We start from the raw sequence: 27250 nt of genomic DNA, 5'->3' as shown, positions 1-27250 counted from the left end.
TGCTGTGAAAATATACAAAAAATATAAATTTTGTTCCCCGGGGCTTTTCAGAGTTTTGTTGGGAGAATAACTAGGTTTTGGGAAGGCCTTTCACTCCAAAACAACCCTGTTTCAACCCCTCTATGGGTATGAATTAAACTCTGCAGGAGTGAATTTTGACCAGAATACCATTAGATTAGACAAGGCTAAATATATAAATTTACAGATGTGCCTTCTGCAAATTATATATACACATGTGTGTGCATGTATTTTTAATTATTTACTTTTACCCACACCTACACACAGAGACTTTCTAAATATAAACCACTTCTCCAAAAAAACCCCAAAGCAGTCAAAATTACAAGTCAAAACCAACTCAGACATGCTTAGAACACAGATTTTAAGTGAAAAGCTGCTTTCTATTATTACCACCTGCCCGTGCACATGTCTTGTAGCAGCTTCCAAGCCGTGATGCACATACAGAAAAATCCCAGGTTGGAAAAGACCTTTAAGATCATTGAGCCCAACTGTGAGCCCCGCAGTGCCAAGTCCTTGGAGGATTATTTTCCCTGCACCAACCCTAGGGATGGCTGACTGGCACATCTCACTGACAACATAAGATTGATCCCTCCTCTGAATTCCCCTGCTCACCAGGAGATAATGCAGCAGGATTCTGACTTTTCTGCCCATATTAAAATTCCCATTCTGTCTCAGAACAGATTATGCTGGATGAGAGTATAAAGACTACAAAAAACGTGATTTGGGGATTTGATGGTTTCTGGATTTGGGGGAGAAAGCACCACAGTATGATGTACCAGAGGACAGGATGCACCAGCATCTCCTCCTGCAGCTCATCCTCATGTCCCACCTTGCACCAGCATGTCATCCCCCATGATACCCATCCCCCCTCTTATTTCTCTCCATTTGCACCCTCCAAATACCTGCCATGTCTCCCAGTTCCCTCAAGCCCTCAGTGGGATTCATGGACTAAATGCTGCAGGGGATGGGGCAGGAGAGTGCCTGGAGCAGGGGGTTTCCCTCTCTCCATCAAAGGAAAGGGCTCACCTGGAACTGGGCACTGATGCTGGGTGGTTTTTTCTTCTTATGGAGGTGGAGGAGGGATTTGGTGATGCGGTCGTGCAACGTCAGGTTTGTGAGGTGCTTGAGGGACTTCACATCCAGCAAGTGCTGTGGAAAAAGAGAGAATCCATAAAAAACTCCAGCTGTTATCATCACACCATCTGCTATATCCCTCCTTTACCCTCACAAGGCTTCCTCAGGTGATGTAATCTCAACAGGGACACTGGGGGATGGCTTCCCTGTGAGGGTGGGCAGGCCCTGGCACAGGGTGCCCTGAGAAGCTGTGGCTGCCCCATCCCTGGCAGTGTCCAAGGCCAGGATGGATGGGGCTTGGAGCACCCTGGCCTACTGGAAGGTGACCCTGCCCATTGCAGGGGGTAGAACTGGATGACCTTTAAGGTCCTTTCCAACACAAACCATCCTATGATTCTAGGATTCTCCTCACTGTTAATGAGCAGTTAATTGACTAATTGCATCAGTGCCTCTCCAGATGCAAGATGGACATAGAGAGGAGTAAAAACAATGTTTGCTCCTCTCCTGGTGCTCTGTTTCTGACCACGGATGCAGCATCAGTGAGGACCACAAAAAGCCTTATTCTTCTAGGGACAACAGATGTCCTGGCATCTCTTAAAATATAATAAATGTAGTCAAGACAGAGGGAAAGTAACAAGCTTGTTGTCTATCAGGTATCAGCTCTCCTGCATCACTTACTTGCTCATTTTAGTTTAGAGATTTAGTTATTAAATTTCACCAGCATGTACATACTCCTCAGAAGGAGGAAAAAGGAGACAGAGCAGCTCCAAGGAGGATGTAAGTGCTCATATCTCTCTCTCCCAGCAGAAATCAGGGGTGAAATCCTTTGGGTTTATATGAATGAAAGAGCCCTAAACAGAGCTGAGTTGACACAATGGTCTTCTTCATATCCAGCAGCATCACATGACTGGGCTACAGCCTTAACCCACAAACCACAAGGGGGAAAATGCTGCTTCTCACTCACCTTTGGGAGACTGGGTTTGGCTTTGAAGTTCTTATTTCGCCTGGGGAGATAATAAATGGCTCAGGTTAATCCACAGTGCAATTGTGGAATGGAGGAGTTTATGAAACCAGCCCTCCACATCCCCCTGACATCTGCTGTCAGTAGCCAGCACTGAAATAGGGCTGGCCCTGCATATTGCAGACTGAGAGGGGTGTATCCATTTCATGGGAATGGTTACATTGGAAATGATGGTATGCTGGGAATTTGGGAAGAGTGAAGAAGCCAGGTCACAAAATGATTGACCAGCCTCCTGCTTTCCAAACCCCATGTTCATTCCAGCCACCCTGGAATGCTCCCTGAACCTTCGAGGAGGCTGCAGTGTGAATCATCTGCCCAGATAATTACAATGGAAACTTTGATAAGATGTTAAAAGTGTGACTGCATTACATGGCTGCTGTATCTCCAGACTGTGTGACCAGAAGGTTTGTTCCTTCTCTTTCTTCTCTTTGTCTGTCATTCTGAATGAATGAGACAAATTAAATCAGACATGTCAAATGTACTGGCGTTGCTTCGACCCAGCTGGGAGACAGCTCCAAGTCTACTTGGCACCCTGAGAGTTTTATATCCTGGCTATTTACATTCCCCTAACTACCCTTGCTGCTCATTTTTGTGCTGCAGCAGTAAAGCCCAGACCCCTCCTGGGTACTGACATGAGGATGCCATGGGCTCTCTCCAGCAGTTTGCTGTTGGTGGTGTTGACGAATATCCCATCTTTGTCCAGGAAGGTGCCAGGGCTGCTGAGCCTGTTGTGCCTCATCCCCATCCGGCCATTCCAGCCAACTCCATAGGCATCCCTGCAACACCAGACACTGTTAGGAAGAGATAAAAACCACGGTTCCATGATAAAAACAGACCCTAAAATAAGCCATTGGTAGAAAATGAGCTGCTGCTTTTTTCTTTCCATTGTTCACTTGCTCCCATGGGATGAATCCCTGGTGCCAGACAGCACATGAAGCCATCATCTACTAAAGCACCTCTCAAAGATCAAATATTCACAAAAGGAACAAATTAACAGCAGGACAATAACAGCTCTCCCAGACAGAAACCTTGAGTCTGCAGATACCTCTAGATACGTTTAGTGGTCTGAAGGACACAAGGCCATGACACCTGGTGCCGACTCTGTCTCCTCAAATTCACACAATCATTCCATTCAGAAAAGAAAAAGCAAATCTAATTTGCAATAAACTCATTATTTGCCACAAAGATGGATGTCAGCCCCAGCTGGATGGATGGGTTAACCCAGAATCACTCTCTGGGACCTGGTTACAAATCAGTCACTCAATTTGGTACCCTCTGCCACAGAGCATAACTGCTGTGGTCTCCAGAAATGCCCACCTGGCTTCAGAAGGGCTAAAGGAAACAAGGAGAGGAACCAAAATCCTCTCTTGGAGGGATGGAAACAGATACTTGACCAAACTGCATATCAGGACAAAAAATTTCTAGAGATGAGGAGCCTTTCAGTGGTGTCTAGGGGACATGAAGCCTCTTATGGGCAGCACCCCACCAAAATACTTTTGGCTTGGTGGGTTTTTAATGGTTTGTTGGGGGTTTTAAATTCTAAAATTTTTATCAGCCTTGCAGAAATCATCATACAAAATAAAAGCAATTTAAGGAAGGATGTGGGGGCTGCAATGCACCCCCTCCCCATCATCACCCAAGTTATCTCATACACGAGGAAAAGGACCAGGAGGAGACTCCAGGCTGCACCAGGTCATGAGGATGCTGAAGGACACGGTGGTTTAAACATGGCCTCAGGCACTGGCCACTTCTGAGCTCTGACAACAAGGCAGTCCTTTGCCTTAAAGTCCTGATTTGGATGAAAGGCAAATCTCAAGTGCCACTTGGAAATTAAAAATTAAAGGATGTAAAGCTGTATGTTCAGCCAGCTCAAAGCCTGGAGCCAGATCCTCCGAGCAACGTCACCTCACTGCCTCATCTAAGCACTTCCCAAATTCCTTCCTGATCCTATTAAATCAGCATTTTGACATGGACCACTATTATAAGGAGGGATCAATCACAGCAAAACAAAACCCCTAAGTGCTCCACGACCTGCTTTCTTAAGCATTCCATTCACAGATGGTTAGTGAGAAGCCTGAATATCCAAGAGATCCCTGGGACTTTTCACCTTTCTTCTCTTTACATCTCAGGTACCATCCACCAAAACCCTCCTGTTTGCAGGTGGGAAAAAAAAAAATCACCACTTGATGGGAACCACTAAAACTCAATAGCCACTTTTGGGATGTACAACACCATTAATCTTGGCCAGCCTCTCTGGAAAATCCTTGAAATTCCCACGTGGTTTTAAAAAACCCAAGAGATAAAATGACAGCTCTGTTCGTTATGGACACTTTAGGATGGATACGTTCACAGGGCAACAGATGCAGGCTTTTGGTACTTTGGGGTCAATCCCCTCACCTAGCCCAGCCAGCTGCTTCCACACCAACACCTGCTCAGACAACCCTGCACATAAAAGTGTCACTAGTGAGCACAAACCAGCAGGATCCCAACCAGCCCAAGTGGTTTTGGTTAGGCATGACCTGGCCTTAATTTCTCAGCAGTTGGGGAAGGCACTTGGAACACTCTGCTGAAGCCTGGTTTCCCACCCAGCATGTGCAAACCACCCGTCCACTTTTTTTCTGAGATCAGAGGAGAGCACTTGGCTCCCTAAACTCTCCACAGTGACTTCCTGAGTGATGTCATGCCTCAAAATTGCTTTTAGAAACAGGCCCCGGGCTATCCTGTAGGTTGGATGCACAACCAGACTTATCAGCGACCACATGATCATGAGATGGCTTTGAAAGCAATTCCTGTTTGATTTGGAGCTGTAAATGGCCTGCCAGTCGATCTGCTGGGAAGCTGCTAATGCCAGTCTCTCTTCCAGCCCTGTTACCTGCGCTCCTGTGCTCACCTCCTCTTGCCCAACAAGTGCCATTTACCTGAAATACCAACCTTCATCAAGGGTGACACGACCCTCCAGATCAAAAGCAGCCACAATGAAAGGGATCAAAATCACCAGCCTACTCTGAAAGCACAGGCTGGACCTTGGAGATCTTATGAGATACCTGTTTTCTACTTCCAGAAGGAACGGGCAAAGGTGACATTTGGGGACCCATTACTGATGATGCCCAAGGGAAGATCACAGACCATGGTATTGAGGCATCACAGGAGGAGGAACACAGGAGTTAGGATGACTCCAAAAGCACTTTTTTTCTGCAAATAAATTCTCAGATTGAAGCTGCTGGTAGGACACAGCTGCTGAGGATGAGGAGGAAAACACAGTTCCTCAATTTTGGCTGTTTAGGCTGACGTGTCTGCTGTGCTGGCATGGGCTAAGCCACATAACCAGAGCTGACCACATACTGAACTCCACAGTAAATAAACATATCCTCCTCCTTGCCTGGGTCAGGAGGAGTTTCCCTGCCTTTACAATGTCCCTTTGCTGAGATAATTGAAATCTTTTGAGCTATAAAAATGTTGGCAGCCCCACCTCCCACTCTACAGTGCCCCCAAAGCTGGAGCTGGGCAGTAAAGAAAAGCCCTGTCCCAGTTCATGGATGCTCCAAAGGTGCCAAAGGTTGGATAGAGAAACTGCAGGAATCCTCTTATCTCCAAGGGAAGATCTCCAAAGGGACAAAGTTTCAGGTTACGTTATCTTGAGGGAAACTTGCACAATCAGAGGTGCTGGAAACAGGGAACGTCACCTCTGGAGACACCAACCTTCCCTGCTTTGAGCGTTTCCAAGGACTGGCTGTCATTGCAACCCAACCCATCAGGGCCCCAGCAGCTGCAGCATTATGAGAAAGGAAAGGAGGGTGGCAAAGACTGAGCTGAGGACAGCCAGGGTTGCATCACCTTCCCAGGATAGGGTGGCATTGCTTGCACCACCTGGATTTCTGCTCAAATTCGAGAAGTGGCACAAATTTATTAATTTAATCACACCATTTCAAGTAAATTCCATGCTCTCTAACCACTGAAATGGACTTGTAATGATGTGAGAACATTCAGTTCTCCTTCATAGGGTGCCACTGCCTCTCTCAAAGGGGAGGAATTCAGAAGAAGAAGGACATTCTATTCTTGATGACACTCAGAGAGCACATGGTGAACAAAACCAGGCAGAAGAAGCCACTTTTCTTCCCCTAGAAAAAAGGAACGATGTATACCTAATTTTTGTTGTGGCCATTTGGCATTAAAGCCATTAAAAACGAGTCTTCATAATACCCTTGAAGGATATTTAATTTTGTGTGGAAGGGAAGCCACTGAGATGCAAGGACTGATTTAATGGGCACATTTCAGGAGACAGACTCCCCTTGACTTGTTCTGGGCTTCCCATTAACCTCAGAGCAGCCATAAAGACACACCTGGATATCTGCAGCTCCAAGCAGTGGTTGTAGGAGCTGAGGGTGTTCCTACCACTTCCCTTCCCAGCACACACCTGCTCAGAGGGAAGCAGAGAGGCACCACATGCCTTTATAGGGGTATTGGGAAAATCAGACCTCCTGGGATGTGAGGAGGGATAGCACAAGAGTAGCTGGGAAAAGGATCAGTACCCAGACATGCCTTGGAAATGAAGACTTTGGCTTCACAAGCAAGTTAATTCTTGTGAATTAACAAGAAGGGGATGGAGATGGAGGAGGAGAAGGGGCACAGATCTGTATCTCAAGCGTAGACCTGAGTTCATTCAGTAGCTACTTAAATGGCCAGAAACTTCAAGGAGGGATTTAAAAATAAAGATGTACATAAAATCTGTAAAAAATTAATCAATTTTTAAGCAAATATGCTTTTTTTCCCCCTGAAAACAAGCAAGCATTTGGCAAAGTACCATCTCAAACTCCATAACTTCCAGGTTTTCCACATTCCAGGGTGCCTGGAGCCACCACATGCTGTATGCAGTTCTGCACCCACACCTGTCCTCCTTAAATGACTATTTCCTTGATATTGGCACATTCATTTATTTTTTTAAGCTTCTTATCCCCTCCTATACCCACCACCAACAACTGCTGCCTTTGACACAGGGAAGTTGCTTTTCCTGCCTGCTGTTTTGTCAGGAAAGGTGTTTAGATCTGATCACATGGCAGAGAAAGAAGGAAGAGAAGATAAGACTGATAGGTGAGATGGAAGAAATGTCAGTACAGTCATTTTCAGGTACAGACAGTGCTCTCCCATCCCAGATCCCTGCCATGCCAAGGTAAAAGCAGGAGCCTTACCGTGGGCTCCTCTCGTTGATGGTGTTGACTCCCTGGAGGTCTGAGAGCGGCGTCCGTGGGCTCTTCCGAGTGATACCTGAAGCAGCACATGAGGAAGACGTTTCCAGCTGGCTCATACCCAACAGATAATTAGCAGAGCCATCCCCACAGACAATTAGCAGAGCCATAGCTGAGGCCTGACTCTGGCGCGGAGCAGCGCGGACGTGTCCTGGCACATGCCGGGTGCCAGGGATGCCATCGCTCCCCAGTCCCACCTCCCTGCCAGAGTCATCACCCTCGTGAGTAACACTGTTTGCTCCAGCCTCTCATTCCTCTCCCACACACACACGGGGTGTTTTAGGGACATGCTGTCCCAGCTAGCAAATGGGGTGAGGGAAGGAGATGATGGGGGAGAGCAGTCACTCATGTTCTCCATGTCCAAAAGATTCCCAAGCTTTCCATTGAGCATGGGATAACCCAGCTGCATGGGTAAAACACCTGGACATAATTAGATTACTTGGAAAAATGGTAATTTATTCCTTAGACACTTCTTCTCTCCTTCCCTCCAAATATATGGACATGTGCAGCAAATAGGAAATGCTTTATATACTATTTCATAAAGGCTTGATCGCCTATTGAGCCTACATTCTTTAATACCTGGAATAATTTATTTGTAATAAAATATAACTAATAAAACAACATACTAAATAAAGTATCTATTTTGTATTCAGCCAAGGTAGCTGCCACACATGGTTACAGTAGCAGCTGTTATCTGCCCTGAAGTGGAAATGTTTTGTAACCAAGCACTTAGGAAGACAGGAGACAATTATTGTAGACAACAAAACACTTCAAGTCATCAAACCACAAAAATATAAAGATCTGATAATGTGGAGTTTGACATGAAAACAGCTGAGCAATTTTATAACTGTCTCAAAATCACTGCTGTGAGACAGGAAAAATCACAGCTCTCACCTCAGCATGGGGAAAATGTGTTTTATTCTACCCTGAGACATCTACAGTGGGGAAAAAAGGGGGAAAAAAAGCTTTCTAAAAAGAAAAAAGTCTAAACTATGGTTTGTAGCAGGACAGGAGGAAGCAATGGCATATCCCGTCCTCCCTATATTTATAATTCCACTATTTCATGCAGCCCAGCTGCTAAGCTAAAAGATGTCCTGGCGATTTTTTATTCTGAAAGATGAGCACAAAGCAAATACACTGAGACCTGAGCCTGTCCTGCTGTTCTGAGCCTGGAATTCCTGAGGAGAAGATGAATTCCTACCAAAGGCATCCCTTTAACAGGGCATTTACCACCCTCCTTGCCCTGTTAAGGTGTTGTAACTCTCATCTTGAAGCTGAACACGAGAATCTGTTCATCTTGAATTGGGGAGGAGATCCCTGAAAAGGCTGATGGTCCACCTGGTTAAATTTTTGCATCTAAAGATGCCCAAATATTCTGGAAATGTCAACAAAAGAAAATTTGAGGGTGTGCTGTCCCTTTGTCCCTGTGTGTATCTTTGAACCCTGCTTGTGCTCCAAGGCAGGACCAAACAAATGACTCCAGCTGAGAAGGCTTGGCATCTCCAGCACTGGAGGGTTTTGGAAAGCAAGCAGGTAATGCATTTGAGTGCTTAACAATACCCAAGCTCAAAACTCTTTTCAATCCCTCTTCTTGCCATGTAATCCATTTTTGGGTTACACTTCTGGTCTTAAGAGTGTTCTTGTACCTCTTTTTAGGACTGGCATTTCTGTGTTCAAAGTCCTGATTTAGAGCACAGAAACCCAATTGTAAATGTGAATAACCATGAATCTGCTTAAAATGTTGCATTAGTACTTTGTGTAGCTAGTTTTAGACTAAGGAAGCACCTAATGTCTAGCTGGATCTATTTTTAATATAGATTAAATGAATATATTTTAATATGCCTGGATACTCCTCCATTAAGGCCCAGAAGGCTTTTCTTGTCTAAAGGAGTCCATGAAAAATGGGATTTCACTGGTGTTTCCAATATTTTTTTAATACATACCCTTCTTTTTGGAGCAAAATCTTGTCTTCCTACCCTTCTGTCAGGCTGAGACACAGCTTGATCTGGTTTATACTTCAGGCAGGAAATTATTCTGATTTTTGAAGCATATTCCCTTTCCTTCAGCAGGAGTGTTTCAGAAAGACAGACTGATTTACCTAACAGGTCTTTGCCCTTGTTGAGAAGAGTTTTGGATAAGCCCTGTCTACTCTCTATGGTGAATGCCAACCAGAAGACCTCCAGTCTTGATTCAGAGGTGTCTAAACCCAGTGCCTTGCCCTGGGGGAACGGGTGGTAGAGTATTAGGGGAGCAGCTGATGATAAGGGAAGGGTGACCAGTTGGCTCCAGAAGCTGAATACCAAGGGACCCACAGGGAATCTCAATAAACTCATCAAACCAATTTGTTTTCTCTCTTTGCTCAGAGCTAATTGCACAGTTCAAAACAAGGGGATGGCCTTGGTTCCTGTCTCAAGGATGATGTGGATGTATAACCTCATCTGACTTGTGGGAAAAGCCAAGTCCCCGGAGCCAAGCTCACCTGATGTATTCTGAACTGGAACATTCCACATGCTCCAAGCCCACTTGAGCTTGCCAAGGCTGGGAGCCTGGGGAAGCAGGAGCACACCCCGTGGGGAGATGGGAAGGATCTCTGAATGCAGAACAAGAATTACTCGTTTGCCTGGTCAGATGCCAATTCACAAACTGGCAATGTTCTCCTTAGATCCACTCACTGGATTTATCCTAAGAGATGCCAAATTGTGTGGACTCATCTATATTAGTGAGGTTTTGAGGTATTGAGCTCAACAGTGCTTCCCATTATTATGGGAACTCAACTCAACTTCCTGCTCCCATTCAACTTCCTGCTTCCCATAAAATTAAAGCTCTTAAGTATCTCTTGAGTTGTGTGAATTTCCTTTTTCCCACCTAAGGAAATGCAAACTAAACCCCCCAAGATCTCCCATACTGCTGAGCCAACTTAAAAATTAAAGTTAAATTGATTCATCAATTGCAAGGAAAATTACTCTGCTGATAACTATCTTCCTTTCCACGGGTTTCTTGGTAGTATCAGTAATGTCACTTGGCACAACACCTCTTAATAAATGTAAAATCAAGCAAAATTTAGTATCACTCCTTTATATTTTCTTATAGCAGTGTTGGGAACATGTGGGGAAAATAACATAGTTAAATTAAGAATGAAAGCCTAAATTAAGACCTAAACCACCACTGCTCCCCCCGTCCCACATGCTGCAGGAAGCACAGACATCTGACAGAAGGTTTATAACAGGAAAACCATATTTAGGAAGATTTAACATGCACCTACTGTACTTACCATGCTCAGCTCTACAGAAAAAAAAGGTGGTTTCCACTTACACCTAAATTTCATGAAGTTTAAGCAAGTTTGGACTGAGGCTTTGCCCATGCAGAGCAGATCTGTTTCTGTCAGCTTTAACACGCAACATGAATGAAGAGAATAATGGTAGGAAAATAACACATCTAAACATGAGAGCACCAAATATCTATTTAAATTAAAAAATAAAATAGAGTAGTGCAGGCAAGAGTGTCCATGTTGTCATGCAGGATGAGTTTATTACATGACAGAGGAGTGAAGATGAAGAAATGGAGACCAAGTATATTATTCCATAAAATGACATTGACAATGCCTCTGTTTTAAGTAAAAGCCCTGGGACACAATATTTCCACAAGTTAAAGATATTTCTGAAGTCCAATGAAATCCAAATTAAGTTGAATTCCAGCTGTACCAGCCTTGTATCAGGAATATTCACAGTGAGTAAACAGGAAAATTTGCAACAGAATTATTTTTCCAAGATCTCAAGAGATATGGGTTTGCTTTTAATTTGACTCTTCCAACTCTGCCTAATCATTTCCCAACAGGTTCAAAACTGCTCTGAGGCAGCTGGTTTGATCATGGAGGGCTCCTCAGGCACTGATTTTTTATCCTTTCCACATGGAATGCACCTGGTTTCCATTTCTGGACATGTGAGTGTGGTATCAGAGGGGAGGGCGGGTGGTGGAGCCTTACTGTACTTCTCCTCCTTGCACCTCTGCAGGATCTCTAAGCTCCTCTGATGAACTGGGTGGTGGAGAAAGCTAAAACTATCCACACTTTTCAAAACCGCACATGGCACTGCATCATCATGCCCTTGGGAAGCAAAATAAAAACAGACAAAAAAAATTGAGAGAAGAGAAAGATTTTATAAGCAGAAGTTAGGAGAGGGGAAGGAACAAGCCCAAAGGAGCTCCACGGTCACAGGTTTTTGTGCTTGACACAATTTAACTGTGGGTTCCTCCTCACAGCACTGTGGCATGGAAGCAATAGGCTGGACCACGTCCCAGTCCTAATTATAATCCTCATTAGACAGAGCATAAACACTTAATAATCACTCCAAGATTATTTGGGCAAAAAGAGGATTATTAGATAAATATTTACTTTTATTAACATATTTTTAAAATCCCTTGTGTGGCTCTGCCCAGTGTTACCCTCAAATTCCTGTCCAGGTGCTCCATGACACAACCACCTGGAATTCTCATCAGTGTTACATTTTGCTCCAATTTTGCCAATTAAAAGGAAAAGTGTGAATTATTTGCATTAAGCACCATTTCCATATTCCCTGAGGGCAGAGAACACAGAGTCTGGAGTTTGGCAGGATAGGTTTGAATTGGAAGAAACCATCAATGTGTGGCAAAGAGGACTTCTGATGGCCCAGCTGTGAGCACAGGGTGGAGGAGAGGTGACACCAGTGACAATGTGCCAACACACAGTGTCTCTCTGTCATGCTTAGCCAAGTCCAGGACGTGCCACACTCCCAGTGAGGCGTGGGGAGGTCACCGTGGAGTCACTTTGTGCCAGCACCTATGGGAGCATTTCATATCAACAAATCAAACCATGGGAAAGGACTGATCTGAATTTTCCACAGGAACACTGTCAAGGGGTGTCTTCCTCACCTTAACACCAGTGAGACCCCAAACACCAAACTTTTGGCTGCTGTCACGTTTATTTGGCAAGTGCAGCCTTTTTTACTGATTATTTTGAGGGCAGTGGTTTTTTTGGTGATCAGCTTCTGAATAAATCTGCAGAAGACAGTGGGATTATTTTCAAGCAGGAATTACCCAAGGAGCACCCCTTGTTGGCTAAATCCAACTGCAGAGCCCATCAAGGACAGGCACAGCCTCAAGACCACAAAACCTTCATCAGAGGAAGGATTTAGGTCCAGCAAAAACATGTCTCCACAGCCTAGTTTGTATGGATAACATTTTTTCCATTAAGTTTCTGCTATGAATTAGAGGGTTTTGCATAATAAATGTGTATTGATGACAGCAAAAATAGTCAGTCAGCCAATTTTCTTTCCTAAAAAGCTTGACAGTGTTCCTTTAATCCAAGTTCACAAACAAATTCAGTTCTAACACGCAGTTCTATTGGACTACTTCAATCTTCATTGATAAACTTAGTAATAAAAATAATTAAAAATCAAATTATTGAAGAGTTCCACCCTTCAGCTTAAGTGCAGCTCGCCCGATCCTGGCATCTTTCATTCAAGCAGTGTTGGCAGCACCCTAAGAAGCATCACTCAGGCAGAAACACAAAGGTACCAAAGTGACACAAAAATTCACAGTGACACCACTTTGCTGCTTTTCACCTTCAAGTTAACAAGGACAATCACACAATCACCAAAAGCTGCACTAGGAGGGTATCAGGAGCGCAAGAAAAGAAGAGTCCCCAAAGCCAGCAAGAAAAAAATGCTGATTATCCTTCCAGAAGCATGTGCTTGGCATGGAGGAGACAACCAGAAGGATGATGTGGAAAGGAAGCAGAGCAAAATTTCGCAGAGCTGCTTACACATAAGCCAAGGATTTTTCTGGAAAAACCCTGTTGGGTATTGCAAGCATAAAAGCATGAGAGATCCAGTTGGGGTTCAGACAAAGAATGCAAAGAGACTTTAATTAAAAGAAGCAAGATTTGGATATTTCCCTGCTCCCTCACTTTAACTGCCTAATGGATGGGGAAAGGGTTAGAAGAATGGGCAGCACATCTTGAAAAAATATCTGTACAAATATAAAGTGTGTGCATGTGGATGACTGTGTGAGAGAGGCTTTTCTTACTCTACCATAATTTGCCAGCAGCTCCACATCTGTAGGCAGGCAGATGCTCAAGTCAGGCTAATTAAAGCCATCAAGGTTTGATAAAAACCAAAATAAACCTCAAACGTGCTGCTTTTGGTTCTCTGCTTCTGTCTATCAAGACAGGAGAATTTTAGTGATACTTTTATAACTCACAAATGTTTTCTGCCATAGAGGCAAAGCATCAATTGGGGGCTTTTCTGCACTGTTTTGGAGAAGGGAAGGGAATTCCAGCATCTGGCAGTCGCGCTGTCCTGATAGTGGCTGAGCCTTCTGTCCATGTCTACCTCTTCCACAGCCACCTGCTTTGGTGACAGGATTTTGGAGGAGGACAATGGAACAGGGGATGGCTGTAAGGTCACATCAGCAAAAACACAATTAAACCCTGCTACTGATCTCACCTTGCTAAATGTGACTTGGGCAAAGTCAGAATCCCAGAACGATTTTGAGTTGGAAGGGACCTTAAAAATCATCCAGTCCCACCCCCTGCCACAGGCAGGGACACCTTACACTACAGGTTGCTCCAAGGCCTGTACAGCCTGGATGGTCATGCTTGGACGTGGTGGGCAGCTCTCCAAAGAGGGCAAGGACAGCGATCCCAGCTCTCCTCTGCTTGTAGGTTAAATTTTTCCCACAGATAAGGTGTACCTCAGTATGGAATTTAGATTTAGGTCATCACCTCCCAGTAGTGTTGCCTGTATAATGGAGACTTTCTCATTACTTTTTCCCAATTTGATGCACATAAAAAATTTAGGGTATAAATGACTTGTGGATTGTTGGTAAGTTTAAGACAAGCCTTACCCAGCTTTCTGAGGGGTTTGTTTTTTTTTAACTCAAAACCCAGAGGGCACAAAGCACAATGCCATCTGAATAGAGGCTAAAGGACATGGACAGATAATGGAGCAGCACCATGACAAGGTTTATAAATGCAGCCATCACCACGTATTAGTTAATTTTGGTATGGAAAGAGAAGGCGATAGTGGAATTGAGTCTCAGAATTGTCTCAAGACCTCCTGGTCTCATCCAGTTACATACAGATATCTCTATATATATCTATAATCATAGCTATATATTGATACAGATATACATAGAAAGAGAGACATAAGCAAGGTACTGCTACAAACTCTGGACTGAAAAGCGGGAGTGAGGAGACGAGCACAGCAGTGTGCAGGACCATTTGCCAGAGACACAGAAAGCGAAGCAGGGCTTGAAATCAGCTCTTACTTCCTGAGATTGAATGATTTTTTTCTTATCTTCTGGATTACCTCATTTGAGTTCAGCCTGGGGTTCAGCATGCAAGATGAAAATGCAAAGATGGATTTTGGAAGCCAGCTCTTTGGAGTGGCCTTTCTCCCGAAGCCAAACATCTTTGCCATCTCCCTCTTTGGTTACTCTGTCCAAAAATGCTGCCTTCATGTGCCAGACAGACCCAGGCTCATGAGAATCAGCTCTTCTCTTACACCACATTCAGGAGGTGTCAGAGGAAGAACCTCAAGACCCGAAAATTGATTTTTTGCCTGCTTCTCTTCTTGGGATTTGCTCCCAAGAAAATTATTCTTTCTGTTCGAACAGCTGCCTCCTTATGCTCCTTGTCCCAGGCTCCCTCACTCTCCACCCTGCAAACCTCACTGATTACAAAGTAATTCATGGTGCAGCTCTGCCTTTAATTTTAACCCAGCTGACATTTTCCCTGCTGAGGCTCTAATTCCATCACGGATTTCAAGCCCTCTTGTGCCCAGAAATGAACAGTAATAGCTTGTACCCGTCTTTCCGAAATTGCTTTATGCCAAGAAATGGTCTAAAAGCACAGCCAGGTCTTGCCTGCCACAGCATGATGATGCACCATCACTTTCCTTTAATTTAATGCCCCTGTGATCCGTGGTTCTGGATGACTGCAAAGCCATGAATTTTGCTAGACAAGAGACATGCTCTCCTGCAGCTGAAAGGGTGAACAGCTTGGAAAATCATAGGAAGATTTATCGCCTTTTTTTGTTTCCAGATGTAACTAAGAGTTCAAGAATTATTAAAAAAATAAATTGCCTTTTTTTGCTGGATAATTTGTATGTCTCTGTTTGAATGACTTGTGTCTTTCTATCCATGCATCCTACAAAGATGAAAAATTAAAGCAACAGTAAAATGAATATATTTCCTTATGATACGTTAAAATCCAAATGTACCTTTAAATGCGATTCCTGCAAAAAATCTACCTGTTATTTAAACAAATTTTCTAATAGATTCAAAACTCCTAATAAGTCAGGCTACTTAAAACAGGGTAATAACATATTAGACCCAAATTACTGCTGAAAAACAGGCTCCAGGACCAGGTGATGGGCACACGTACCAGTTTTCTTCTCCACGTATCGTTTTCCAGCCTCTCTAAAGGCCACCATGGCCCTGAAAAAGGCCCTCAGGACAGCCCAGCGGAAAACAGCCACGGGATCAATCCCAATCATGCCACAGACAAAGGCGTTCTTGCTGCTCCTCAGGAGAGCCACGATGTCCGGGCGCATGTGATCCGTGTTCTTCTCCCGGAAATCCTAGGGAAGGAGAAGGAGAAGGAAAGAGGAAAAGAAACAATATCCACATGATACTCCAGGTAGGAACTTCCAGGCTATCTCTGGGCCAGCACAATTATTGAATCCTGTTTCTTTTTTCTCTCCTGCTCCTATACTGGATACCTCTTTATGATCATCATCTCTGATGTTTATCGTGTGTATTTATTGCATCAGAAACATGATGAGAGATTTGCAGCTGCAAATCCCGAGGCTATTTCTCACACGGGCTCATCTGGCCACCGGAATTCCTTCTGCTAATAAGTGGCATGAATAGAAATGGGGTCAACTTTGGAATAATTTGCATGGGATTCCAGAAAGCACATGTAGCATGTGGGATGTGGAGACTAAGCACACATAACCTGTATTAAAAGTGGCTAATGATGAGGAAAACACTGGGTTTTCTACACACATCAAGTTCAGAAAGGCCACCAGACACCCAATTTCAACTTGTTGTTGGGGTGTAGAACTGAACTCACTGTGCTTCCCTAAATTCTTCCCAAAATGCCCACGTGAAGGAGAAAGGGAAGACCCTGTCCCTACTACATTTTCATTTCCCCAACACTTCTCTCCTGACCCTCCCATCTTCTTGGGCCAAGTCCTCTCCAAAACATCTCTGTGGAGCCTCTGAGGATTTCCTTCCCAGTCCCAGATTTAGATGAAAGCAACTGCTGGTGAACAGCTGGGTGACAGACCTTGACTCCGTACTTCACTTTGCCCGCGTAGTGTTTGATGATGAAAGCTGGCTCCATCACTGCTGGGAATTCAATGTAGGAGTTCCCTTCGTGTTGACGCTTGAATTTGTCCAGCAGCGTCTGGTTTGTGGCTTGAGGAAAACTGAGTGGAGAGAATTGAAAGGAAGAAGCTGTAAACCTAACAGGAAAACTTTTCCACTTCTTTCATGTCCATGAAGGGGAAAACAGAGACATTCTGAGCTTCCACTTCTTTGTCTATTTCAGTAGAGAAAGCCAACCCTCCATCCTCAAACTTCATGGAAATCTGCAGCATGGGGATGTATTTCACAACTTCACCCAGTTTAAGTTTTTTTTATCCCAGTACAATATCACTGGGAAAGTATCACTGCTGGTCTCTTGTTAACAAGACAAGAAGTGGGGGAGAAACCTGCAAGGCAAATGGTGGGAGCAGACCTCGTGCCCCTGGCCACGTGGATCTGAGGTGACGTCAGCAAAACCCACCTGGCCTTTCCCTGACTTTCACATGGAAGAAACTGGCACGAGCATCCAATGGGAGAACTGTACTGCTCCACACCAAGGCAGCCCCACGTTCCCCCAAGAACTTCTCCTGAGACACATAGATGCAACCAAGGATGCAAATCTGAGCTAAGGCCCTGATGCCCATGAAACCCTGTGCAAGTGCAGCCCCTATGGACAAGTGCCCTCACTTCACTCTAGTTCAATTTTTACCAGTAAATTGATAAATCCACCTTATATCTCAATAACAGCACCTACACATCCTGCTTTAACTCAAACACTTGGGTTCAGCACCTTCACATTGTCACACCCCAAGAGACAAGGAAAGAAATGAGGAGAGAAGCAAAGGAAACCTGTTCCCTTCCCTTGAATGGAAAAAATTCTGGAAAGGAATTTTAATTATTATTTTTAAGGCTTTTTGCTCAGCTGGCTGATTCTCCACTCTGTGTGTTGCCACCTCAAAAACAACACTAGAAACACCAATCAGCCCAGTGAGCTATTAGCACCTTTCTGGGAAGCTGTTTTTTTTTCAGAAAACTGAAGGATAAACACATTTTAACTGAAAAACAAATGTCATTTCCAAAGCCAGCATTTTCCTACTCACTTGCTTTCCTCATCCAGCAGATGGAGCAGCCCTGTTGGCTTCTTGCTGATCAGGTTGATGCAGCTGGAGTTGTCTATGTAGTCGATGTTGTGCCAGCTAATTCCTTCTGCTCTATATTCCTCCTAAAAAAAATAAAATCCCACAGATGACATAATGATGATTTGGTGCAAGCAAAAATAAAAGACAAAATCGAAAGGGTTTTGTGGAAACTGATAACCCATTTACCGAAACAGACATCTCTCCTGCAAATATTCCATCAATGCTTTCTGTGATTCCAAAGAAAAGGATAAAGAACCTCTGGAACAACCTGAAACAAAGCGAACCACAGAGCATTTCCCAATTTCAGATGCACCAGACATTTGTTTGGACTCAGGGTGGCTGTGTGGGAGTCCAAGCCTGCCAAGGACGTCCAGCATGTGTCAACTCCCCCTTTTCTTTTCCTATATTCCTTCTAAATCACAGCATGATTTGGGTTGGAAGAGACCTTAAAGCTCTTCCAGTGCCACCCCCTGCCATGGACAGCAACAACTTCCACTAGTTCAGGTTGCTCCAAGCCTCATCCAACCTGGCCTTCTACACTTGCAGGAATGGGGCAGCCACAGCTGCTCTGGACAACCTGTGCCAGGGCCTCACCACCCTCACAGGGATCAATTTCTTCCCAATATCCCATCTAACCCTGCCCTCTGGCAGTGGGAAGCCATTCCTTGTGTCCTGTCCCTCCATCCCTTGTCCCCAGTCCCTCTCCAGCTCTCCTGGAGCCCCTTCAGGCCCTGGCAGGGGCTCTGAGCTCTCCCTGGAGCCTTCTCCTCTCCAGGTGAGCACCCCCAGCTCTCCCAGCCTGGCTCCAGAGCAGAGGGGCTCCACCCTCAGAGCATCTCCATGGCCTCCTCTGGGCTCTGGGAGCTCCACATCTTTCTGATGTTGGATCCCAGGGCTGAGGCAGCTCTGAAGGTGGGGTTTCACCTGCGTGGGGCAGAAGGGCAGATTCTCCTGCTTCCCATGCTTTGGGATCTGGGGGTTTTGAGGTTCCCAATGCATGTGACTGGGGCATGTGGAACATCCCAACCATCAAAGTGTCACCCAGATTCTCCTGCTTCCCACGCTTTGGGATCTGGGGGTTTTGAGGTTCCCAGTGCATGTGACTGTGACTGGGGCATGTGGAACGTCCCAACCATCAAAGTGTCACACAACCTGCATCAATTAATATTTAGGATTCACTTGCTGGAAGAAAATTGTGGTACAACATATTAATTAAACAGAAAAAGCAGTAAACCTCCCTTTCCTGCTTCCCTGGGCTCTGCTTTTCCACGTCTTCCACTATTAATGGCTAGTGCTATGGCCATGAGCAAATGAAGAGACCTCCAGCTACACAAAGCCACAGCTTCAGGGCCAGCAGAACCACCACCCTCCACAGTAAACATGAGGATCTGCCTCCAAATTCAAGTTGAGGCAAAAAAAGTTATTGATTTTCCACCAAAATAGTTCTAACCCTTGCTCTCCTATAAAGGTTATCTCCTCTGAGACACACTTGCAACTGAAATACTTCAAGAAGTCTTATGCAGAAATTATTTTAGGGCATCTAAATGAAAGTAGAGTTTAAAAATCATAATTTTTATCATACGTTTGAGGACTTGTGACTCACTGTCTAAAAAGAGCTATTGGACCATGCACCTTACTCCATGTGTTGGACAAAGTCCTACTGATCCAGCTGCCTTTTTGCTTCTCTATCACGAGACATTTTGATGGTAGAAGTGAAGATAAAAAGCAAACAAGTTTCAAAATCCTAAGAGAATGCATCTTTCTAATAATAATTAGATTCATTATTATTTGTGCCTCTGCCTTTATTTTTAATATGAGCAAACAACTTTAAAAAAAGTATGCTCATCCTCATCCAAAATTAACACAAACTTCACAGATATTCTTAGAAATGAAGAGCCTGAAGAGCTTTGAGACATTTCACGAGGAAATTTTTGCTAAAGTAACCCCTAGAAGGTCTTGAATTCAGTATTGGAGATGTTGTGTAATCTTACAACAACAGTACAGACAAATACAGACGTGTGCTGCCTTAGAAGGAGTTTTTAATATCCCTAAAGCCCAGCCTTTGGGATTCAAAATATACAACATCCCACTGGGGAAAAAATCCTGAAAATAAGGAATGACTGCATCATGAATTTTGTTTCCTCCTTGTATTTTTTAATCTTTTACCTTCAGTTCTTGCCGAGCAAGCAGGACACAGCAGAACCTCACAACAACATTCTCAAGGCCCTGCTGAATTACAGGCAATCAAAAATCACAGATTTAATTAAACCTCATGGCATTTTGCAAGCCAGGAAAAAGCTTCTATCCAGCAATCACAGGCTGTGTATTTCAGAGCAGGCACGAGCTGCTCCCAAGGGATTTCCCTGAGAGTCACTGGGAGTCAGCACCATCCATCAACTGCCTGCTTCCAGCAGCCCTTAATGGAGTGCAGGGTCCATTAGGCCCAGCTTTGCCAGCTCAAGACTGGTCAGGAGCATGCAGAGAGCAATAAAACCTTGGTGTGATGAGCCAAGAGCAGCATTATTTCAGTGGTGACAGGGGGGTGTTGCCAGACTTATTATATATTTATTATCCTGACTCTTTGTTGAAGTACTTGTTGGGGGCTTTACATTTTTTGCCCCCCAAAAAGCCATAAATCATGCAGAGTTTTATGTCTCCACACACATCTAAGCTGAGAAACCATCACTGTGCTCTAGAAGGCCTCTGGATATCCATAATTCCACATGGGACATTCAGCAGCTGCACAGCAAATGTGCTGTGAAACTCCTCTGGCCACACTAAAAATTTATACTGCTGCTGAGATCAGTGCAAAAGCACTAATCAGCAATGCCAGATATGGAGTTTTTTTAAATAGTCAAGTAAATGACCAAAAAATACCAGAGTTCAAGGTCTCTACTTCTCTTGGCCCATTTTCAGCTGTTCCACAGACCTGATGGTCAGTCATCAGGTCCTTCCTGGCATCATTTCCTTCAGCTGCAGGATTTTGGCTAATTCTCCCTCCTCTGCTCCTTTTTTCTCTCTGGGCTGGGTCAGAAACCCTCACTCCCAGGCTCTGGGGTTCTTCCCTCCCTCCCATCCCCAACAAAAACTGTTCCTGCTCTGGCCAAATGAGAAGAGGGATTCAAGTCCTCAACAAACAACCTTCTCCACAATAATTCAGAGATTTACTCTCATTTCAAGACAGGCAGCAGGAACTATTCCAGAGCAACTGTTCCAAAGCTTAAATGGAAATAAGTTCCCCTTATTCCTTTTTTCCTAGCATTTTTCCAGTTCTTCGTTTGGTTGCCTTCAGGATCTGAGCTCAAGAGATACAATTATGGCTTTGGGACAGCCTGCTGTAATTTCTGGGGCATTTGCTGCTCTGCAGAACCCTGCAGATTGTTCACAGAAAGACAGAAGCTATAGGATAAAATCACTGCTGTCTATTAAACTTAATTAAATTGCAGTTGTTAATATTCCATATGACTCCTATATTCATCTTCTAATGACCATCTTCCTGCAGAATTCAGGAGATATCCTGGAAAGCTACCTCCAAAATATTCCTTCATTTCTCAGCATGACAACAAAGCCTCTGCTACCCTTTGATGGACACAGGGTCCTGGAGCACTGGAGTATTAGGGAATTCCATTCAAACAACAGGTGCTTTCATTTAACAACAAAAAACAACATGAAACACTTTAATCCAAACAAAAACACCTCAAGCTGGAGATTGATTAAAAATCAGCTTAAATACATTGATCTAAAATTAATTTACGTTTAGGGGCACATTCAAATGTCCTATTCCTGGAAGATCATCTTTACATTAAGAACCAAATTGTTAACATTACCACTATCTGCAAAAGTTTCTAGTGCAGTGAAGTCCACAGAGCCCCTTTTTTGGCATCCTTACTTGCAATAAAAATGTGAGGATTTACTCCTCCCATCCCTGAATACCTGAAACCTGGTCTGCTGGAAAGTGGAGAGATGCAAGTTCACTGGAGAGAAGAGCACAGAGCCCCCAGACTTGGCAAAAGAAATGGAGCAAAGAACTGAAGAAAGACATTAAGGTTTTTTTTAGAGTCCAACAGCTCCATATTTTCATTTAATTATTGGATGAGATTGTTCTCCAGGTGACCTCTCTGGACTCCATGAGGGGATTCCTGCTTCCCAAATGGGAATTCAGAAACAGCTTTGCTGCCCTAAGCATGGAGAGAGACACTGGCAGTATGTCAGCATGGGGTCACTGAAGGGATCTGAGTAAAACACAGTTTATGGTGTTCAAATATATTTTAAAAAGATATAAAATGGGCATGCAGACTTTGAAATGCACATGGAATATAAGAGTAAATCTTTACTCTCACACAGTGTTAGCTGAGGCAAAGCAGGATGCAAAATTTGGGGTACCAAACAACCAGAATGGGGCAGAATATCCAACATTTTTTATGCAGGAAAATTACTGGAACTCTAGGAAAGGGGGCTCTTTTAAAGCTCTGTTAAAGGGAAACTCTGCTTGCCTACACTGACCCAGAGCAAGAACGCTCTATGCCCATGGCACAGAATAATGAATTTAAAATTAAAACACACATGCTGAGCGTCAGGAAAACCTTCCCAACTGGGCTGCAAGGCCTGATGGCAACCCTCCTGCCAGGAACAGAAATATCCTCTAATTTTATAGTTGGGAGTTGTTAAGAACCAAGTCCTGTTATCTCTACAGGAGCGTTGGACCAGTTCTGTTATCAGAACTTTATTTCAGTGCTAAACCAAACCAAAACACTCTAATCCAGGGTAGAATTAAAGATTTCTTTATCCTGAGTGGGATAAAACACCCACAAGCCCAACAAAATCTTGGGAGATGCTGGAAAATGTCTTTACACCTCTGCATAGCATCATCAATTACTCTGTATCCAACCACAGTCATCAGTAAACCCAAATGCTAAAAAGCACAGTTAGGGGAGGAAAAGTTACACATGATTTTTAAACTCACACTTATGTACACATGATATCTGTGATAAATATGATATCTAAATAAAATATCTAAACTCTCTTTGGAGTAATGTGGCCCCTGGGTGCTGCTGCTCCACAAAATCACGCGGCAAAGTTCAGAGATGGCGGGGGAGGGACCAAGGGCTTGAAAAATTTCAGAGAAGAGGAAATGTAGAGATTAAATTAAACAGGAGACGTGATAAAAATAAATTAAAACCGTAATAAATTCCCCATCTGTCTAAAAGCACAGAACTCAGGGTTTAGGAAATTCAAATCAGAAGATGGTGAAAAGACACTCCTAAAGATAAAGATTTTACCATGATATGTGAAATTTGTTGCACTATCATGGGATATCAAAGATACAAATTTTCCCATGATTTAAAGAGGTCTGGAGGGCTTTGGGCATCCATCCTGCAAGCCAAAAGCCCTGAAAATCCCTCAGTGTTTCAGTGCCCTGGAGGCAGATGTCTTATCCCGCAGGGATATTGCCATTAGTCACAGTGAGAATTGAGAAACAGCCCCAAAAATAAGATTCACAACCCCCAAGAGCAGCAGAAACCTTCACCAACTCATTCACCTCCTCCCAGGCAGAACTAGAGCAGATCCAGGAGTTTATCTACTCCAGCCTTTCCCTACTGAGGCATAGGAAAACCTTGTTTACACAATGAAAATTCCCAGATTCAAGTGAGAAATCAACTGAAAAATCCTTTTTCCCAGCGTAACTCCATGTGGGAACCTTTCCCACTGCACTCCTGTCATAAAAACTCGTGTAATCCAGAGTCATACGATCAACAGGCAGCTACTTTTGGATGTCTAAATGTATATATTTGGCATAAAAATTCCCGACTAAACAGAAGGGTGTGAAATTCCTCTCTTCTTGCCTTGAACACCATCTGCTTCAGCTTCAGGCTTCTTTGCAAAGTGAGAAACTAGGAACTGATGCCCCTTCCACATCTCTCTCCATTCCTAGCTCAATTCCCCAGTTTAAAATAATCCCAAAATATTTTTGTATCGTATGTTGTTATACGAAAAATTAAGGGAGCTAAACTTCAAAAAGGCTCTTTTCTGGCTATGTATGGACACGTTTTCATCCTAAAATCCATCCTGGGGAGCTTGGGAAAATTTGCCCACAGCTGGAAATGGCAACAAGGTGTGGGAGAATCTCTCCCCTAAGGATTCCTCTATTCAGGCATGAGCCCATCCCAAGGAGGATTAATTGTTTGTTCAGCAAATGGGCACTGTCAGCCAGGCCCAGCAGAATCATCCCAGCATAAACTGATGATTAAAATGAGTTTGATATGATAAATCCATGGGATGTGGAAAGGTCCTAAATGATTGAGACCAGTGTCTGGTCCTTAGTCTGCTTGTGCTGCAGACAGGGTGGATGCCTCAAGTTCCCGACATCCCTCCAGGAAAAGATGTTGAGGCTGATGGTTTCATTTAGGAATGAGGATTTTTATGTTTGTTCTCAATTTCAGTAGAAAAGGAATTTATAGACACAGACATAAATATAAATATATAACACATATGTTTTTTAACCACGGGCTCACAGACACAACAACTATAAATACTTAACCACATTCTCTATGGATACATGATCTATAAACAGGTTTTTAAGGCCCTCTCTGTCCATGACAACATGAGGCAGTGCAGGGGAGCTGATGAGCCTTCCCTTGAAGCCAAGGTCCTCTCTCCTTCCAGGTGACTATATCAGCAGCTCCTCATCAAATGCCATGTGAATTTGGTTTTATTCTGATGCTTCACCCACTGATAACTTCCCCCCTGCTGTACATAGGCATATTTGAGTTTATTGGAATTTGGACTCTCTGTCATGAAAGTGTTTTAAACCAGCAGGTTCAGCCCAGAAAATCGTATGCCAGCTCCAAACCATCCATCTCTGAGCTCAAATCAGCTCCCTGAACTTCAGTAGTAACAGGGTTTCAGTTATAGATTATATTTTGCTCTTAAAATGGGCAGAATTGGGTTTGCATGGTTCAGCTGGCAGCACACACATTGCCATAATCCCATGGGCTCTCTCTGCAGAAACATCTTCTTCCCAAGCTGCCCTTATGCAGCCAGGAGAAGCACAAGCTTAACATTGCTGTGTGATCTGCTGGGGGACCAATTCCTTTAATTTCTTGTGATCAAAAATAAAACAGGAAAAGAAATATCTGTATCTGCATCTGTCAGCACCTTGAAAGATGGATCAGAGTTAGGAGATGTGAAGGAACCTCCACAGTGGTCATGATAAGGACCAGATTGGTCTTTGAGGCTGAACATCTCCTCCCTCTTCCAGTCCCACTCCACACTTGTGTCAACACACTCATGATTCCAGTCCTGCCACAATAAGATAATTTTTAGGTTGGCTGAAGTGTTTTAGAGGTTTTTAAAGATTTCCTGCTCATCATCTTGCTTAAGAGGAGAGGTCACATTGCACAACTCTGTCCTACGAAAATCCACCAACAGAAACACAGAATGGTTGGTCTGGAAAAGGCCTTAAAGATCTTCTGTTTCCACGATCTTGTGGACACCTTCCACTATCCCAGGTTGCTCCAAGCCCTGTCTGACCTGGCCTTGAACACTTCCAGGGATGGGGCAGCCACAGCTGCTCTGGGCAACCTCTGCTAGGGCCTCTCCACTCTCACAGGGAAGAGTTTCTTCCCAATATCCCATCTAACCCTGCCCTCTGGCAGTGGGAAGTCATTCCCCCTTGTCCTGGCACTCCAAACCCTTCTTGTACCATTAATAAATAAAAATTTTTATCCCTGGCACAGTCTGTGCATTTATTTAGCCAATACATCTGAGTAGGAACCACAATCAGCAGAAATTATAATCTACCTGGAAAAAGGAAGGAACCAGCTCAGAAGAGAGGAAAAAAGCTCAAGGGACCATGGTGACTTGGGAGAGGGATGGTGACTGGGAGCAAGCACCTGTGAATTGGAGAGTTACAGCAAGGAGCATGGGATGAGGGATGGGCTTGCCAGATGCAGCACTTCCCCACACCAGGAATAAATTAAAGGTTAAAAAATTCCATATGAGGAGAGTTGTAACTGGATGATCTTTTAGGTCCCTTCCAACTCAATCTACTTTATGGTATCAGAGGATATATAAATAATATAACAGATTAGGATATATCCTATTACATGTCACACATTATACATTATATTTATGTATTTACTGCTCATCATTTTGAAAAACCCAGACACAAACCCTGGGTGGCAAATGAAGCCCCCCCCCAGGCCCAGTTATGCAACATCCATGGACTCAAGGATGCTGGAAGGACAAAAGAAAAAGCTCTGGGGGTCTGACAATGGATCCCAGAATCACTGAGCTTGGAAAAGACTTCCCAGACCACTGAGTTCAACTTGTGCCTGATCCCCACCTCGTCACCAGCCCAGAGCACTGAGTGACATATCCAGGTGTACCTTGTACACCTCCAGGGATGGGGGTTCCACCACCTCCTGGGCAGTTCCAGTGCCTGACCACCCTTTCCATGAAGAAATTGCTCCTGATGTCCAACCCAAACCCACCCCGGCACAGCTTGATCAGAGTTATCCTTCATTTCACTAACATGCTTTGAAATCTTCCTGCCCTGCAGATACCACTGAAACAGCTCTCAGCATCCTGATTTTTATTAATATAATTTATGTGCTCCAAGCATCGTCCTCTTCCCCCAAACATGAGTTGCATTCGACGGCGTTCTGCCAAATAATAAATCAATAGCTTGTGCAGCTTGTTTTTTCTGCACAGGTCATGTGGCCCGCAGCTGGCCAACATTTCTCAGAGGGTAGCTGCTCTCCCATCTCCAAGGAAAACAGAAATCTGAACTGAGCCTCCCAGGACTCAATGGTTGACTTCTGATGGTTGGCTTTTGTCTTCAGAGGCAATAAAGAAGCGTTAACGCCTAACCAGTGATGAGATACAGAAAAATCCCTAACTGGAAGGAAAGGAAGAGTGTTCCAAGCAGTAGGAGAGAGACCTTTTTTTCATCATTTATTTTGAATTTAAATATTTTAGATTGATGCTTTTTAAAATTAATTCACTCCCACACTGATTTCTAAATGTAATATTTAAGTAAGATATCTAAACTCATTTCAGAGTGTCATGTTCCTGGGGGCTGTTGCTGCTCAGAATCATGAGGTGAAATTCAGAGGTGGCTGGAGGTAGTGACCAGAGCTCCAAGACCATCAAATCTCACCTCCAACCAAACACCACCACGATTTAGACCAGACTGTTGGATTTCTCCACCTATTGCACAGGACCAGTAAACCCTACAGACCTCCCTAAATATTTACAGAGTTTTGGATGGCTGAGCAAATGTTCCACAGGATGCGTTATCCTGATGAAATTCAGTCTGAGCAGGCTGAGATTTACTGGCTGGGACACCAAGCTCATCAGGGACTCCACCAGAAAATAGACTTCACTGAACACCTGAGCTCCTGCCAGTT

At 44.0% G+C, this 27250-nt stretch overlaps 1 protein-coding gene across 5 annotated transcripts in view; it reads right to left on the bottom strand.

The window, feature by feature from the left end:
- MYO9A (myosin IXA) overlaps positions 1–27250 on the bottom strand; it is a 173147-nt gene that overhangs the window by 30980 nt on the left and 114917 nt on the right. For 3 of the 5 annotated variants that reach the window (XM_041418457.1, XM_041418458.1, XM_041418459.1), the window contains exons 12-19: positions 17802–17923; positions 16682–16823; positions 15776–15971; positions 11339–11458; positions 7300–7375; positions 2746–2889; positions 2057–2096; positions 1045–1167 (exon numbers count right to left, since the gene is read on the bottom strand). In XM_041418457.1, the coding sequence (XP_041274391.1) occupies positions 1045–1167; positions 2057–2096; positions 2746–2889; positions 7300–7375; positions 11339–11458; positions 15776–15971; positions 16682–16823; positions 17802–17923 (963 nt within the window). Of the gene's footprint in view, positions 1–1044; positions 1168–2056; positions 2097–2745; positions 2890–7299; positions 7376–9835; positions 9947–11338; positions 11459–15775; positions 15972–16681; positions 16824–17801; positions 17924–27250 lie in introns of all 5 variants that reach the window. The other 2 variants (XM_041418455.1, XM_041418456.1) reach the window with 1 other exon arrangement.

This window comes from Onychostruthus taczanowskii, unplaced genomic scaffold (assembly GCF_017590055.1).
Source record: "Onychostruthus taczanowskii isolate IOZ18803 unplaced genomic scaffold, ASM1759005v1 scaffold6, whole genome shotgun sequence".
In the NCBI taxonomy this organism is placed as follows: domain Eukaryota; kingdom Metazoa; phylum Chordata; class Aves; order Passeriformes; family Passeridae; genus Onychostruthus; species Onychostruthus taczanowskii.
Note: the sequence above shows the minus strand (reverse complement) of the source record. Positions and strands in the feature narration are given on the sequence as shown.